Source organism: Nomia melanderi, chromosome 1 (assembly GCF_051020985.1).
Source record: "Nomia melanderi isolate GNS246 chromosome 1, iyNomMela1, whole genome shotgun sequence".
Classification (NCBI taxonomy): domain Eukaryota; kingdom Metazoa; phylum Arthropoda; class Insecta; order Hymenoptera; family Halictidae; genus Nomia; species Nomia melanderi.
Genome location: NC_134999.1, coordinates 29,704,782 through 29,723,615, shown reverse-complemented (window position 1 = coordinate 29,723,615; position 18,834 = coordinate 29,704,782). Strand labels below are relative to the sequence as shown.

General features: G+C 38.0%; 1 protein-coding gene across 4 annotated transcripts in view; it reads left to right on the top strand.

Moving 5' to 3' along the window:
• Positions 1–18,580, top strand: part of Ets98B (DNA-binding protein Ets98B) — a 143,150-nt gene extending 124,570 nt beyond the window's left edge. For 2 of the 4 annotated variants that reach the window (XM_031980340.2, XM_076371740.1), the window contains exons 5-6: positions 6,371–6,569; positions 10,831–18,577. In XM_031980340.2, the coding sequence (XP_031836200.1) occupies positions 6,371–6,569; positions 10,831–11,195 (564 nt within the window). In that variant the 3' untranslated portion in view covers positions 11,196–18,577. Of the gene's footprint in view, positions 1–6,370; positions 6,570–10,830 lie in introns of all 4 variants that reach the window. The other 2 variants (XR_012999585.1, XM_076371723.1) reach the window with 2 other exon arrangements.
• Positions 18,581–18,834: the final 254 nt, after the last annotated feature.

Genomic DNA, 18,834 nt, shown 5'->3' with positions numbered 1-18,834 from the left:
ACGCGTTGCAATGCTAGATAAGAACACACGTAAATATAATTTACTCTTCGTTGCACAAGATATGAAATGTCGATCGTCACATATTTGTAACGGCCGTAATCCTATATTTTACATAATGAAAATGAAATTAATCCTATAGATATTGTTAGTAGAAATTATAAACTACAACGTTATATTTAGAAACTCATACCTCGTGTCAGTTTCATTTTTCTAATATTTTGTTTGAAAGATTTACTAGATTGAAGAAAATATTATAATTGAGGAGACCGTCACCGAAATAAGCGCTTGCAGCGAACGTGATAATGACAAGCTCAGGAATTTGGTCCTTCCGAATAGATTATCCACAGAATCGTTTATCCAGAAGAAGTTGTCTCCCAGTCAGTTCAAATCATCAACGTTCTACTTATAAATAATAATCTCTTGTACAATGCAAGAGTTCCAACAGGATTAAAATTCGTATGTAAACATACATTATATCGTGTCGGAAGTACCGTGTCCAATCATGATCGAGGCTCGCTCATTTGCTCATTAATATTCCTTTCAATTCCAACAGCTGTCCCCAAACATGTTCGTGAAACTCATAAATGTCCACGAAAAACGTGGTTTCTCCCATTTTTGTCGCATAGACCGAAGAAGAAAAGATTAAAACGGGATGTTACGACTTCTACTCCTCGCATTTATTATTTTCATTGCAAACTTCCTTCATTTGAAACATTCTTGAACGTTCGCGCGACGTTCGTTCTCTTTCTCCGCGTGCGCGGAAGTCGTAGACAGTGTTTCGAATGGTCCATCTTTGGAACATCTTGTCCAATAAGTTTCCTCGTGTCAGTGCAAATGCGCGTGCAGAGATACTGGATATTGGAATACGTAACTGGGTATTAACTCTTTGCACTCGATTTATTTTCAATGTTGCTGGGTGTAAACTTGTATTTATTTTCATGGAAATGAATTAAAGTAATTTACTGCGGTAGAATTCAACGTTTTATATTTATTTTATTTAGTACCATTATAATAAGATTTAATTTTTATAATATTAAATGATTGAAACGAGCTAAATGTTTCCTGTCGTACTGATCGCCAAGTTGACGCTCATCGAATTACTCGTACAATTAAACTAATTTTCTTAACGCAATAAAAACTGGAAAGACAAGATTATTCACAGCGATTGCTCTCTTAACATTCTTGTACCTAATAGATACGAGAAAACAAATTCAGGTGACACGGTAATCGAAATATTGAAACTGTTTCGTAGAGAACATTTATCTAGATAATTATAAGATATAACATTTAAAGTAGAATCATCAGTAACACGATTAAAAAATTCTTGAAAAATAACTGTAATAGTGGGATTCTTCATAAGAAAGTAATACAAACAGAAACAGAAGTTGGAACAGTATTAAGTGCATTCGAGAGGTGATTCTCAGTCACCACTTGATCTGATACATCTGATCTGATAACAGTGAATTTTTCAATTTGCACGCTGAACTCTTTCCTAAAATCAAAAAAATAGAGCCACCAATATAAAAACAAAACAAAAACCATTTCAAGCTACTCCACATTGAAACACCGAGCAATGAACAATACTAAAAAATATAAAAACTCCGGCGAACATAATAATACAAGGTCTGCAATTCATAAAACCATAAATTTCCAAATTTCAAATTCCAAAAAATAGAGCCACTAATATAAAAACAAAACAAAAACCATTTCAAGCTACTCCATATTGAAACGCCGAGCAATGAACAATACTGAAAAATATAAAAACTCCGGCGAACATAATAATACAAGGTCTGCAATTCATAAGACCATAAATTTCCGAATTTCAAATTCCATATTCCGACTCAACGTCCGCCATCGCAACTCGCCCCGCTGTGTATACCTGAGAAGCAATTTGATGAATCCCCGCCACTCTTCCTGGAAGATGGAAAAGCAAACGGATAAACGCGCGACGATTCACCCTCCCTCCCCCCACCGTTGCCCCTACCACCGGGTGCAACGACTCGGATGCACCGTTTGCCGACAACTAGAACTCGATTCACGTTGCACGCAGAACCGTAGCCGCGCGTCACACGTCGTCGCCGTATATATAGCCTGTGTAGAGTCGCGGTCGCAGCGCATAACTGCATCTAAGGTGCGTTCGTTTGGCTGCCCGCATCCCGCACCCCGTTTCCCTTGTGCAGCTTCCACGGAGCCGAGCCACCAGGATTGGCGCTCGTGCACGGACGCGCTATTTGCCCGACAGAAACGATCGAAAAGTAGGTCAACGGTTGCCTGAATGCCTGGCTCGCTTGCTTGCTTGCTTGCTCGCTCGCTCGCTCGCTTGCTTGGCCGGCTGGATGGCTGGTTGACTTGACTGACTGGCTGGTTGGTTGCTGGTTGGTTAGTTGACTGGCTGGTTGGCTGGTTGGCTGACTGTCTGGGTGTTTGGCCGTCTGGCTGACTTGTTGACTGGCTGGCTGACTGACTGACTGACTGGATTGCTCGACTGTCTGTTGCGTCTTGAGCCGCTTTCTCTTCTTCAGCCGCAATTCTGACGATGAAATTCTAACGCTTGCGTACCCACCTCCTTTTCACCTTGCCCCCACCCCCTTTTGTTGAGGGGAGTATTGTAATCTTTTGGAATCAACTGTACTCTATATTGTTCATGAGAAGAGCCCTTAGATGCTATAGAGGCAGAAGGGCTCTCTCGCTACGTGGTTTGTTTAGAGGTTTGATCGTGGTGTAATCGTATTGAGGAAGAGCAAATTAGTATCGAAAATGAGATGAGAAAGATGGAAGCTGAACAAGTAGATTCGTCTAGGACCCTTCTCTTGAATAGCACGAAGTATATACTGAAGGAAGATGACTTGCGTAGCTGAACTGCAAGGGGCTAGAGGTGTCTTTCTAATTTAGTTTCATTGTTTTTATTGGTTATGTGTAACCAATCGACGAATAGCAGATTGGTGATGGGAAATGTTAGTAATTAGGAAAGAAAGGAGCTGAAAATTAGGTGGGGGGAGATGGAAATCTATCGATCGGTGCATTCCTAAGTCTAGCTATCAAGTGATGTCCTAGCAATGTTAAGGTGTGCTGAGGAAAGTGGGTCTGATGGGTCAGTCTTCGTCTTTCTTAGGATGCTAATTTGCTATTCGTCAGTACGTAACCAATCAAAACTGTAAACAAAATACACAGCGAAACACCTATCTTGCTCCTGTACCGTCCAGCTAGACATCAAGTTACGTCGCTACAGTAGAGATTCGGACTTGTGAACGATTAGGAAAGAGACATTGGTGGTAGAATACGCCATAAGTCTAGAATATATTAACCCCTTGCGCTCGGGAGATGACGTTTTATTTTGAAATCTCATTGAACGAAAACAGGTTACTATTGAACTTGAAATCAATCGTTGTAAGTTTCTAAAGTGAAAAATTCGAAGAGATCGTTAATCTGTTTAAATGTGATTGTCGTACAAACTACAATGAACAAGAAGTGACAAAACGTAAAGAAGATAATTGCGAGTTTTGCAATACAAATTTTACTGATTGCTTAACTCATAATGATCTAATTTTGTAAATATTTATGTGGTTCTAGATCAAACAATGAGACGAAGTTTTCAAAAATCCTCTATAATATTTTTAGTTTACATTTCTCAATTGTAAAATTCTAAGGGAATTGCAGCATGAAAGCGACAAATTTTTTAAGCTTTCTAAATGGGAACACCCTTTCAGTTTCTGGGTTTCGGCTATTAGACGAAAGTAAAGGGTTATCATTACTGCACCGTTCGTTTCACGGCGCCGTCTTTTGGAATCGATTGTAACGACGCATGAAATACGCATGTTACAAGCCACTAAATCTACCGCGCAGGTACAAATAATATCCAACCGGTTACTTTTGACGACAGAATCTCTCTTCTCTCAAGGTACTCTTCAAATGCCACGAATTTCAAGGTGACAAATGTCGTTGCACCCGTGAGATGGCTCGAACCAAGCGAGAATCGATTTCTCCTCGACTGACGTCGTAGAAATCATTCCAACAGTATAATCAGGGGAAGATCCAGTTTGTTGCGTCACTTTTTGCTCTTATAACAGTAGACACACGATGGAATGCAAACTGATAAAAAATGATTTGATACTTCTGATAATTTTATTTCCTTATCCGGTATTTGCTTTTTTTTGTGTCTCTTATAGCCGATTTTTAAATACAACCGGTAGCACTATCAAGTAAAACGTTTATAAAAAAGAAACTTGCAATGCGGAGAAATTCTTAATTAACATCTTAATTAACTTATACAGTACTGTGGCTCGTTCTCGATAAAAGTATATTATTATAAAATACATTGGAATAAAACAATGTAGATAAAATTAAATATATATTTTTATTTGTTCACATTTCACGCTTTTTGCGTTAATTATTAAAATAACACAGATGTTTCTCAAGGGGAACGATCGTATACTGTACAACTCACATAACGTTACTCGCAACAATAGATAATACTGTTGATTGAAAGAGAAGCATTGAATTATTCATTGCACAAGAACTGTTACATATCTCTGCATTAAAAATAAATCTCTTACACCTTCAGCAAAATTACAACATAACAAAAGAAACAAAAATATTAATCGTTACAATAGAGCCCAAAGAAATTAGGCAAATTTTTCAAAAACCACTTTGGAACCTAAATATTTTTCCTTCGTACTGTTTACACCACGTAATAACTTCATAAAAAATTCCCAGAAATAACCGAATCAGATGTTCCACTACTCCACTTAAAATAATAAAGCCCGTTAAAAAATTCATTTTTGCGCACTCATTCAACATTGTAATTCAAATTCAAATAAATTCAACGTTGTAATTCAAATTCAAATTCAAACAAATTCAACATTGTAATTCAAATTCAAACAAATTCAACATTGTAATTCGAATTCAAACAAATTCAACATTGTAATTCAAATCCAAACAAATTCAACATTGTAATTCAAATTCAAACAAATTCAACATTGTGATTCAACGTTCAACATTATAATACAATTCACGGAATTTTTGCAAACATTTCTCAAACAACGATTATATTGCGTCTCGTTATACGTCCGGATTATACATTATTTAACTATAATTCCGTAATTGTGTGTAAGTAGCCCAATTCATTCCCCCAACGTGCGTTCACGCATCTTTCCATTCAACACCTCTTTCTCCGGCGTGCGGTTACCATGCGGCTTAATTGTTTTACATTACCAGAGAACTCTGACAAGGTATTATTAATCCTTGGCCATGATAAATTTATCCACTTTATTATCTACCTTCTTCTTTCCTTCCCACCATTCTCCTCTTACCTCTTGCCGAATGGCGACCAACGGCAAGAGTACCTGAACACTTTCGTGGAATGTTTCACCCGTCCCGGGGGACAGGTATTCATGCAAATGAAGTCTGCATGGAATCATTAGTGATAACGTCGTTTTCGAAAATGCAAGAACAACTCTTGCGAACGAATTACTGTTCCTTTTTATTTCTTCCATGAATATTAAACAACGCGGCGGAACGTTCAGAGCGAATCACAATGAGCGGTCAGCTCCAGTCGCGTTACACGAGTAATATTTCACCTTTTGTTTGTTTAACGGATTAAACCCACGTGCTTTTATGTGCGCGCGAGATACAGTTGCTTTCTTTTTGTGTCACTTGTAGTAATGAATTTTGTGTACGAGTTTGGGCAAGTGCTCGTATTCGTACCGTAATTTTCGTTTTAAACGAGTTCTTCGTTGACTCGACAGTCTTTAATTTGGGTTTATTCGATGATTCGACGAAAATGAAAAATACGTTTATTTGAAAGTAAAGATAAATTTCGGAATAATATTAGCGAAAGTCGTTTATTCTTGAATGATGTACTTTGGGTTTCGTTACTGCAAGTGGTACGAAGAAATAATTTTGTAATAAAATTATAAATTTTGTTGTATTAGGATTTAACAGCTATTTTTGAGTTTTCGAGAGGAGAGTCTCCGTGAAATGTTTTTGGAATAATTAAATATTAATATTACTAATATTAGTAATTAGTAATAGTTAATATTAATAATTAATATTCATATTTAGTAACAATCAGTACCAATAAATTATCAATATTTAATATTAGTACGTTGTTAATAGTTAATATTAATACGTTGCTATTAGTTGATATTAATAAATTATTAATAGATATTATTAATACGTTATTAATAGTGAATATCAATAGATTATTAATAATATTATAAATAGAAGTTATACCACTATTCTAAGCAACCCAACCGTTAGTAAACCACCCATATTTCGTTAAGAAATGTTCACTTTAGAATTCAATAGAATAAATTCGTAAGAAATTGTTACAGACGATGTGGTAAGGATATTGTTGTTCTTTATGTTTCAGTGCGGAAGCATGCTGCACGCACAGCTGGAAATTTGGAAGGCAGCCGTGGAAGAGTCACCGCGCAATACATTGGCAGCTTCCTGGAGCCCTGCTGGTGTTGTTCAAACGCCCAACAACAATACAACAGGTTCGTCAACTATCGGAAATACAACCAGCATCAGTGTCAAAGGATCGTCTTGCAGCGTAGATTTCTCCGATGGTGAGTTCAATTTTTAAATGTCACATGCATATATTGCTTCGAACGTATGCCTCTATTAAATTAATCGTACGCAACTTCTGATCATGATTGCCATCGACGCTCATTAAGTTTCTTTTGCTGTCATTTATCACATTTCATCTATTACGACGTTCATGGCGTTTCTAAATAAATAATTCATTAGATTAGCAATCATACAATTTAAAGAAAATATTATCGTCAAGTTACAATTACATTTATACAGTAAATTAATTAAATAAATTATGGACAAACTGTGTATTATACATTTTTTCAAATCCATTATGAAATCGAATAATAATGAAATTAGTTATTTTAAAACTTTTTGTACATTTCGAAGGTAAAAAATTCTAATTATTGAGAAACTTTTAATCGTTCATTTTCAATCGCAAATTAAACTTATAGTGAATTTGTTTATACTTTTATGCGACTGCTTAAATGGAGTTCATTCTTCGCGAAAACTCATTCTTTTATAGTTAAAATCAGTTCTTTGTTAATTTAAAGTGAATTGCTGACTTTAACGAATATCATTGTTCTAAATGCATATCTTTGTCACGGCTGTTGTAACTTACAGCTTTTGATTTCTACAATCTCGAAGCTGAAATCATTATCATATTTAATGGAAAAGTGCAGTCGGTGTGTAACGCGAAGGAATTTAATTATTCTGATATCCAATATATTAATCTAATTAATATAATACTGTTATAATTGACCCGTTGCGTTAAACCGTAATAACTTAATACAAGCAATAATCAGGAGTACGCACTAGCATGCGAGACACACCGGTTCCCTCTTAAACGACTAGAAATTACAGCTTCCGAACGCAACTAACAATCTTATGCACCACTACGACCAAGGAATGTACTACGCGTACAACCCGCGAAGATATAAATTAGATACAAAATAACATTAAATTAGACCGCTATAACTAAGTACTTCATTCCAGTTAACACAACAAAATGAAAACGAAATTATGGCCACGTACTAATATGATAAAAACTGGAGTTCCCGATCGCTGAGTTGCGTCCATGTATAGCCGGTAATCAGGAAATCACAATTTACTGGGTATACAGGGTGATACTAAAATAACCATCTTGATATTAACACATTCGCGAACGGAAAATTTTTCGTTTCCCTACCATCCATTACCGATGAACATGAAGGAAGTCTTAAATTAATTGTTGCAACTTCGTTAAAATACCGACAAAAACTACAAAATTTGTTTTGAAATATTAACCTCGCGACGATCTGTTGTTTGAAATGGAGAATTTTCTGCTTAAAAGTCGCAAATGGAAAATAGAAGAGGGATAAAATATTTTGAAAGTATTCTACTGTTTCGATGCATGAAAAAGAGTGATATACATATGTGTTTAAAAAATCTATTAACATTTAGACAAACCGCTTAAAAAATCTAACGTTTTTCATTAACTTTAATTGAACTCGTTCAAAAAATTTGATTAAAAATTGGATTTCATAAGCGCAAAAAAGGTATTTATTGAATTGTAAATATCCCTAGTTGAAGAGTTGCTAAATAACAACAGAGGAGATAAACGAAATAAATGGCAATGCGTTGCTAAGGGAAAAGTGGGAACGTCCTTAGTCACTTTTATCAAACGCTAGAGCTGGAAGGTATACAAACTATAAATTATGTTGTCATATAATTAACAGTATATTGAATTATTCATAGATGTACCTGTCTACAACAAAATCTTGTATTTTTATGGTATCCATTAAAATCGAGAATAACATTACTCTCATTTCCAACAGTTCATGAAATACAACGAGTAACTGTATCACTTATTACGTATTGTGACGTTATCTAAATAATTATCTTCCATAAATTCGTCTACTATGGTGCTATACATATATTCAACAGATTAACTGTACACGAGATCGTTATACCTGAATTCCCAAATGTAAGTTAATGAGATTACAGGAAAGTAGGAAACAAAAGACATTTACAGTGCTGCCGTTTCGAGACCATTCAGGGTTTCAGATGTTTCGGATCTTTAAGTGGATTTACAAACGATTCAGTTATACGAGCTCTAAGGATATAATTAATCGTTTACCTTTTATTGCTTTCTTTATAGAGACACCCGTCATTTGTTGCACATGGAAAAATATTTCAGAGATACTATCGTGAATTGCGAAATATAAAATTTAATAAAATATTGAATTTAAAAACAAAAATAAAATATTAAAATTAAAGGGAGAAATAAAATATTAAAATTAAAAACAAAAATAAAATATTAAAATATTAAATTTATAAAATAAACAAACTTCTTCCAGCAAGACATTCCAAAAGTTAATGAACGTCAGTATCAAAAAATGAACGAAGCGCAAAGGATTGATAATGCATTTTAATTTATCACCTCATTGAAGTTACTTAAGAGTATAAGCTGAGCAACGTTTAATTTTATCGCGTAAACTCACGGAAATCAAACATTGCAGCAGGACGTTCGAGAGTAGTGAAAGCTATTTCGCCCCTGCCTTCACTGAGTAACAAATTATTGCTGTTAGATAAAGAGAAGAGAAAGGGTACGACATGGCACGAGCATGAACTTATGTGACTGACAACACGAACATGCAGCACAGCTTGTTTCGTTCTATTCATTCTTAAATTAAAACGAAACTAGACACGTTACAATTCACCCTCCTTAATGTCTCGCTCTACACACCGCGCATACCGTTGAATCACCATGTGCAAACACTTTTACGACTTTTTACACTTCTTATACTTTTATGGACACTTTCTCAATTTTTATAACTACCCGAAGAATCATGTGAAATCTTTGACAAATTTGATTAAATTTTATACATTATATACCGCATTGTGTAGAAGAACATGTTGATTTATTAAACGCGTCATCAATAATAACGAAACATTATATGTCCCTTTCATTTACATATCCGCCGCATTCTTATATCCACTTTTACAAGTTGTGGCATCCTGGTTATTAATTTATTCACTATTTATATTAGTCTAGACGAGACAGAAGACTGCACTAAAGTGATGCAGTCATCGTAAAACGAAAGAACATAAATTTAGGATCTTTTCGCACGCAACGAAATAAAAGGCAGTGTGCATCGAATAAATTTCTTTGACATGTTCGAGTAATTTAATCATTCATTTCAGTTTTTTTTAAATATACTACGTCTATATGTCCGATAGCATTTAGGAATAAACATTGACAATAACGATACACATTATATATAACGGTTCCATAGGAATGCTGAGTATCTCCACGCTCCTGATTGAAAAGTTTTTTCGTTCTCATTCAAAAATTCGACATATTCGAAAATTTAGCAAATAATAAACATATTCATCGCGCAGTATATTATTCTGTATTCAATATTTCCCGTTTTATATATCCATACTATCACTTTCCACTTCTGCTTCTTCTACGTTGTAACAAACCTACTCCAGATATTATTGCGAGATGACTTAATGCCTAGCAACACAGGCATAGGAGGACTTCCGCTGTGTGTTGTGTTCATTATTTCGAATGGTTGCTCATAATCGTATAGACGAATAATAAATTAGCATTATAAGAAAGATGCAACCGTTCAATAAGGTCCACATTCCTTAGCCAATCCATCAACTGATCCCCTACAGTACTGCTAGAAGATCAGTTGATGGCTAGGCTAAGGAATACGACTGATCGATCAGTTTTCACTTTTCTCACCTACTTTTCACTTGGCTTTATCTCCAATTCCTAATATATGTGATCGCTAATTTACTATCAGTAAACGGTCAAAACGGTTCATCCACAATCCACAATCCTCAGTCTAGTTATCAACTAATATACTACCCCTATAGTATTCCTAGAACACTTGATAGCTAGGCTGCGGACTGCAGTTGATCGATCGTTCTTTACTTTTTTCACCTAATTATCAGTTATTTTCATCCTAATTCCCTACATTTTCGATTGGCAATTTGCCATTCCTCAATATGATTCCTCAACAATCCACAATCCTTGGTCTAGTTATCAACTGATCCCCTACAGTACTCCTAGAACACTTGATAGCTAGGCTGCGGACTGCAGTTGATCGATCGTTCTTTACTTTTTTCACCTAATTATCAGTTATTTTCATCCTAATTCCCTACATTTTCGATTGGCAATTTGCCATTCCTCAATATGATTCCTCAACAATCCACAATCCTTAGTCTAGTTATCAACTGATCCCCTACAGTAGTTGCAACAGGATCATTTACAGAACGGAGTGGTATCGGCTTTTGTTCCAGACGAGGACGAGGATTGCGGCTCCTCGCAGGGCGGAGCAGGCGGTGGTGGCGGTGGCGGCGGCGGCGGCGGTAAGATGCGGAACGGCGGCTCGCACATCCACCTGTGGCAGTTCCTGAAGGAGCTGCTGCAGAGCCCTGGGGTGCACGGGTCCTGCATACGCTGGCTGGACCGCGGCAAGGGCGTGTTCAAGATCGAGGACTCGGTCCGCGTGGCCAGGCTCTGGGGTAAGCGGAAGAACCGTCCGGCCATGAACTACGACAAACTGAGCCGCAGCATCAGGCAGTACTACAAGAAGGGGATCATGAAGAAGACCGAGCGTAGCCAGAGGCTCGTCTATCAGTTCTGCCATCCGTACTGCCTTTAAGACGGCTCGACACCCGTTAAGCCTTCGCGCTCGGCCCCGGCTGGCTGTTAGCCGGCGCGCATCGGCGATCGATTCTTTATTTATTCCCGACGAAACGCGAACGCTTCCCGAGGACGGTATGTCCCGTGAGCGGAACCATTTACCCGAGTATTTATTAAAAGGTGCGCGCGGCCAGGGTATAATATCCGGCCGGACGGCTGTCTCCTCGATGTTTCATCGGAGATCCAGCCGTCATCTCCGAAATATCGGCGACAGTTTCGCCGGCACGGAGATCTTGTCGGAATAATCGCGCTGTCGCGATGCTTTATCGAGCGGCGAACACGAGCGCGAAGGGTTAACACCTTTCCATCGATTCCAGAGTCAAGGCTGTCCGCTGATCGCCTTGACTCTGCCGGTCATCGAAGGGAGTTGTGCGACGAAGGGCTTCCGACTCTTTCTTACGTGTAACTTCTCGTTCTCTTCTCGCCTTCTTTCCTCTCTTCACTTCCTCTTTTCCTTCTCTTCTCTATTTTTTCGTTTCTTTCTTTATCCACTTGTCACGATACGCGGTTGTGCGTGCGAGTGCGTGCGTGCGTGCGTGTGTGCGGTGCGTTCGATTAAAGGAGAATCAGTACGGAGGTCGAAGGTAAACGATCCACCGTGTCCGGCATTATCCTCCGAGGATAACGTTCGCGACACGGCTGGGTGTCACTTAGTACGCCCGTTTTGGGCGACCAACCCCCTTACCCCCAACCCGAACCTTCCCCACTAACGTTCTAACCAATTCCCCGTCCCATGATTTCACTCCCGATTACCCACGTTGTAATATAAAACATCTTTCTATTAAAATTAAGTTGATCCCGCGTTACGCGAGCCGCTGTTCCACCGCGGTTCCCGTTGGAAGAAAGAAAAAACAAAGAAAAAACGAGCTGCGTTTATGGTTTTATCTGCGTCGGGACGATGGACAGGTCGATCTTGAACCCTTTCGACTGGTGTATTCTATGTTTTCCTTTATTCACGTCGAAATCTTCAATCGTACCTCAGAGTATATATTTACAGTTCACGATAATCAACGGTCTTGTTTCACGATGCAACGATGTTACGATGCCGTGTACCAGCCTCTCAGCGCCGTCAATTACTAATGTATCGTTCTCACGTACTTACATTAACGTCGCACTAATGTTTCTACTTTAAGTAACGTAATATCGTAACGCCTAATAATGCTAGTATTGTTACTATGTTGGTGTAATATTAGTAATGTTACTACAGTGTATTACTAACAGCCGTCTCACCGCGATAACGGGCCAGCGTTGCCGCTAAATCGGTATTATATACCGTTGCGGCCGCGACCGGCGCGTTATCACCGCGTGTCGGACGCTGTTTCGCTGGTACGCCTACGCGGCGACGCTATCCGCGCCGCGTGGTTGAATGGTGTTCAAGATCGACGCTCTCGGAACCACGCTTGGGAGGTACGTCCCGCGAATTTTCGAGTGTTGGCCGTCGGCCTGCCGACGCATTTTTGTTCGAGGACGGAAAAATCAACGACGAATGAAAAACATGAGCGGTAATTCGTTGGAGAAAAGGGAAGAAACTGCTCTTTCCTCTCTGTTCTCAAGATTGCTTACTAGCACCGGTCGCCGAAGCCTCGAGCCACATCCGATCCACGGATCCACGGCCGGCGGACGATCCGGCGCGCGGAACTATTCGCTGCTGCTCGGCCCGTCCCGTCGTTCCTCCTTTTTTCAGAGAAAACCCGGACGGTAAGATAAGAAACGTGTTCTTTTTTTTTTTATTGTAACCGGTGAACGTCGCGCCAGTCGAACGATCGTTAACGTATTCACAAGTTCGATCGACTTGTCGAGGAATATTTTTCTATGGAATTCAGAGGTTTCAGTGAACCTGTACGCGAGAAGGAATATTCGAAGATCTTCGTAGAGTATCTAGATACTTTGAAATTACAAAATACTGTAAACTATTTTCGTAAATTCAATGGGAATGAGACTTATAGAATTTCCAATTTACAGATTTTAATACCACAAACTAGACGTTGTATATTGAAAGTTTTCTATCTCTGTCTCGAAACGATAGAAAAAGATTGAAGTTATTTATTAGTACCTTCTTATTTCGTACCTTCGACATTAAATACTATAAAATACAAAGCGCTGTAAACTATTTTCATAAATTCAGCTAGAACGAGACTCGTAAAATCCAATTTACAAATTTTAATACTACAAACTAGACTTTGTACATTGCTGTAAATATTCTACCTACGAACTGTTATTCGTAAGAAAAATTCGAAGTTATTTATCGGCACCTTATTTACAATTTACAAAGGCAACAATGTCTCTTCGGACTGCTATGAACTTATAATCTCCAAATTCTACGGAACTTTACTACAAGTATATTCTTCCCGGAGCGAGTAGACTAGATCGTTATCTTCGAAGAGCGAGTGGAAACGTTGGAAAGCCGAAGACTTTCCGTGGAACGTTCACGCTCGAAGGTCCGTTTAACGTGGGATTTTCTGTCACGCCCACGGATCGGAAATTGAATAGTGCCTTCCGAAGTGCCTTCCCGATGGTAAAACGGCCGCGGCGGCAAAAATCGCTCGCGATCTGTTACACGGCCTTTTGCGGGCCGAGCGGAAAATCTCGCTGGCGCGGCGTGAAACGATCGTATCGTCGTAGGACACGCGATTAGGGCCACGATCGGGGCTCCTTTGAAAACGGCCGAACGACGGCCGTGGATTGCTCGAGGCGCGGACGTTTGCGCGACTGGCTCTGGTGATTTTGGTCCCATATATCTATGATATATTAACGTTGTATGTTCCATGAACGACCTAGCATGTAAGTTCACTTTAGCTGCGTAAAGAGCATCGGCGGCTCACGTGAGCCGCCGTACAGTTACTCCAAGAGATTTCTCGTCTTCCTCTTCTTTTATTGTGTTTTCTTTTGATTCTCCGCACGGACTTTTCTTCCCGTGCAAACACACTTCCGTCGGGCTACTCGTGTGCGACGCGAACGAGTATCGGGACGTGCGATGAGTGTTGCTCCGAGCAACTTCGCATCGATTCCCGTGGATTCCAGAGACTTTCAGAAGAATGTTCTACGGTTCTTTCACCTTGCGAAGGTGGAGAGTTTCGCAAAAAGTATGCAGAATGTTTCGTTTTAATCTGTGAACGGAATTGTTTGCGGATCTGTTTGTTACTTGAAAAGTTATTTGGAAAATCTGTTATGTTGGTTTGATGGGTTAGCACATTTTTGTGAGATAATTTGCTCGATTGATTTAGTTAATTGTGAAAATGATTGCTGATTTGAAAAATTAATTATGAAAAGAGTTTCATGGTTGTACTTTGGTAAATAATATCTAATCGTTATATCGTTTGCAAGTGTTTAGCTAGAGATAAACTATGTGTAAATTATTCATTCCACCAAACGAAGAAAATTGTATTTGAAAATACAGTTAAATTAGTAAGGATTATAATTAAGTAACGAACAGTTTCGAAGATAATTATTTGAATAGATTTAAATGGGACATTCTATATATGTTTTGTACATACATTTTCTATATAAATTTTCCATTATTATTGCGTTGCTGCCGCCACGCGAAGTGCTCAGTCGTCTGCATTGTTGTGGAGAGATCCAGTTTGAATGTAGATAAACAATAATACGTTATTTCTTTCGGACAATTGTCCTGCTCGGTGCACGTAGCTGGGTAATAAAGAGCAGTGTATACGATTTCATGCTTGTTTTATCGGCTGACTTCTTTGTTGGTACGAGCAGGATAGAGAAAAAGCGAAAGCAGTCCCGATAAAATATGACTTCATATAATTAATAGTAAATAATTCGTTTTATTTCAATTCGTGCGTGGAACTTCGAAAATAAAATATCCTGTATAATTTATATATTGAAATGGAGTGTGGAAAAATAGTATATTTTCAGTCTCTTTACTTTTTCAATTTCTTTCAACGAACAAATACAAATTTTTTATTTCTCTTATAACTGCGAGACATTCAAAACAAAAAATCTATTTTAACATTTTTGACTTTCGTGTAATACAATTTGGAAATTTAAGTTTTGGTTGGTAGCATACCACAAACTAATACGTATATATATGTTTTTCCATTTTACTTAAGCTTTAACCACTTTGAATGACCTTCAACCTCTTACCCTCTGATACCAAGTCAGACTCGTGACTAAAATTTTAACTTGAATTTGGTAAATCTAAATTACTTTTTTTAAATATGAGTGAAATATTACTTTCCCATTATCAATCGTTAATCTATACTAAACATACGCATAGAATAAACATTAAATTTTGTCCTATAACAAGTTATTAACCATAAAGTATCTTCATCGAGCATAGTTGTAAAAGAAATCAGGACAACCATAGTTCGTTCCATATCTCTCCATTCCAAAGCTCTCGACAACAAGAATTTCTAATAACACGGTCAATCATAATTTACTGATAAATAAAACTTTTGAATTTATTAACTCCGAATAGTTTGAAACTATAATAAGAAAAACGCTACATTCCATTCGAAAAAGCGACTGTAATATTCACGTCTCCTTTACAGCTCCACCCACAAATAAACAACTGATCTCAGATTACGTTCCCCTTGAAATCAAGTTTCGCCTGATCGATGCTTCGCTATGGCCAACGGCAACTGGTTATTCGGGTGACCCGCTTTAAATGTTTCGGGCTGCGTGCAATAACGCCGCGTTGCGTAAGTCGGTAGCAACGATATCTCGTTCAAGAGCAAATGGAAAAGTCTCGGAATTCGTGTTCCCGGTAGCTCGACGCATCCACGCGAGCCAATCTCGCGGAACGGCGATGTGTTTCCACGTTGATTTCGTTTCCCGTAATCGTAAGTAGTAGTAGTAGCTCTTACGTTCTAAACATAAACATTTTCTACTAAGATTTATTTAAACTTTCTCCTAACACTTTCGGAATTCCCAACGTGTTCACCGGGCCCTGTATTCGCGCGGAGAATTATCCGCCGTTCGCCTGTTCCGAGTTCGATTTAAGTATCAAACGACCGTTCATTCCGTGCATTGAAACTCCAATTAATCCCTTGCCATAGGACGACGAGCGAGGCTCGTCACGAAGACTTCTAGAATTACAGTGGCGCCTTCTACGAAGCGATTGAAAGATCGTCGAGAAATAACTGTGAAAGTGAGATTGTCCATAAGAAACTGATACAGGCAGAGGACAATATACTGTTCGTTGCAGGGAACCTGGCACTTTCGTCTGATTGGTCAGATTCTATGGCGAACGCCCTGCCCGCACGGATTTTCGGTTCTGGTGTATGATTGGCGGAGGCGCTCAGGAACACTAATCGGGTCGCGCGACGAAAAGTGGGGAAAACCGTTTCCGAAGTCACAGTTGGATTTCTCGGAGCAAATGTATCCGCCCCTACGACGTCACGAGTGCCAGGTTCACTGCAACGGACAGTACAAAGAATAGGGTAAAATGTTAAACGAGCTTAGTAGCGAAAATAAATACGCCAAGGGATTAATGGTGAACCGAGACATTCCGCAGATACTTAAAGCAAAAATACGTCGGAACCTGTGCGACGGAATTTATTTGTACGCCGTGTATGCACGTGTCAATCCGATTTTACTTTTTAACCCTTTGTGGCACGTTACTAATAAATCATGAAAATCTCTGCGAAAATGGTTAAGAGGTTGAGATATTGTAGTAAGACGTAATGAATTCATATTTTCTGAGAAACAATTTTTTCTAGTGTTCTCCGAATCACATTGTAAATTTGAGATATAATGGAAGAATCAGGTGTTAGCTGCAAACACTTCGTGACAAAGGGTTAATAAGAAGTTAAATAAATTTAAGATTGAAGTTAAATTGAGGGGTTAAATTGAATTTAACGCTTGAAAGATCAGAAGGATTCGTTGGACCCATTTTGATATATATTCCTGTTCTAAAATCTTTGATCAGACATCAAAATTATTTACCAGTGTACAAAGAGCATTAAAAAGATATTGTGTATTAAATATATAAAATGCACTAAATAATTAATAACGAGAAAGAATAAGAATCTCTTTGTAGTCCTTTAAGGGTTAAGAGATCGATTTTCTCGTCACTGTTTAAAGACTACCCGGTGAACACGTCGCAAGTTCTACTAACAATTTAAATGTTTTCGCTCACTGATATCGGTTGTACATACGTCTCGGCGTTAATCATTTTGTACGTTCGTTTTTATTTATTTAACTGAGTTTCGTAATCGTATTAATATATTGTACCACATTATTGTTAAGAAATTTCGCGTGCACGAGACCTCGTGGACGTTTAACACCGTGTGGGTCTGGTTTTAGTTTTCGCGTTCGAACATCGTCGAACACCGTGCGAATTATATTTTGTATGGCGCAACGAATGTTGGAAGGATTACTGTGGCGATGAGAAGCAAAGGTCGACCCCTTCGAAACAAGATTCTTTCTCGCGACAGTAGTCATCGAATAGTTTGTAAATCGTTCGGAAAACTGAAAATTTATGTTGTCCTTAGTAAAATGAACTTCGTTGTCTTCTTTTCCTGGAACGTAATAAATAACAGTTAAACATTCAATTCTGGAATTGAACTTGAAATAAACAATTATTATTGATTGTTTGTATACTTGAAATAACAGTTATTATTAATTGTTTATATACTTCGAACAAGAACTATGAATTGTTTGTAATCTGGAAATAACGATTATTAGTCATTGTAATTATTAATTATTAAACAATGATTGTTAATCGTTTATTTATTACAATTACTATGATTATCAATTCAATTGGAAAACTCAGGTGACAGTTTCAGGAAACTAAATCATTCGTCTAAACGGCAATAAAATGAGAACAACACGATGGAGTCATTTTGATGATTTGTTTTCCGAAGGGATGACGCTACGTTTTTCATTACCACGGTATATCGTATGGAGATTGCACCGATAAAACAAGACGATCCTCTCGTCAGCCGAAAGTGCAATTACTGCCAAAAAAAAGGAAAAAGAAAAAAAAATGTAAAATAAGATTATTTTTTACCTGAAGGGCTGTAAAATTCTAAAAAAAAAAAGGACAAAAGATAAATAGATCGTCAAGCCAAAGAACATGGCTGCCAGCTCGACAACTTTCTCGAAACCAGCCTCGAGAGATGATTTTGTTTAGGATTGCGCGTGGCAATCGGAAACGGGCGCAAGTTCGTTCGATAGTGTGTCGACAAATGGATGCAATATTTTCAGAGCTTAAATAAATATGTTATTGAAAAGACAATGTTTGTGATTGAAACCGTGAAACTGCGAAAATGAATGAACTTTTTTATTAACCTCCTGTCTTTAAGCAAAAAAAAAAATAAAAAAAAAACAACTGGTCAACGTTATTTAACTGGCGAACGCTCTTATTTACTCGTACCATAAAACCGAATACACGAAGAACCTGTTTTCTTGTTTTTTATCCGATGATTACCCCTATAAAATTTGAATTCTTATTTCAGAAGTGTTCATTAATATCCAAATTTTTATAATCATTACAATATCGAAACCATAAACTCCCTGCCTGCACCCACCAATTACGAATGCCAAAGTAAATGTACAGAAAGTCACCGTTCAAAGAAATTGTTGTATCAAATTTTATGTCGGTTATGAAACAGAAATATATAAATTACGGACGG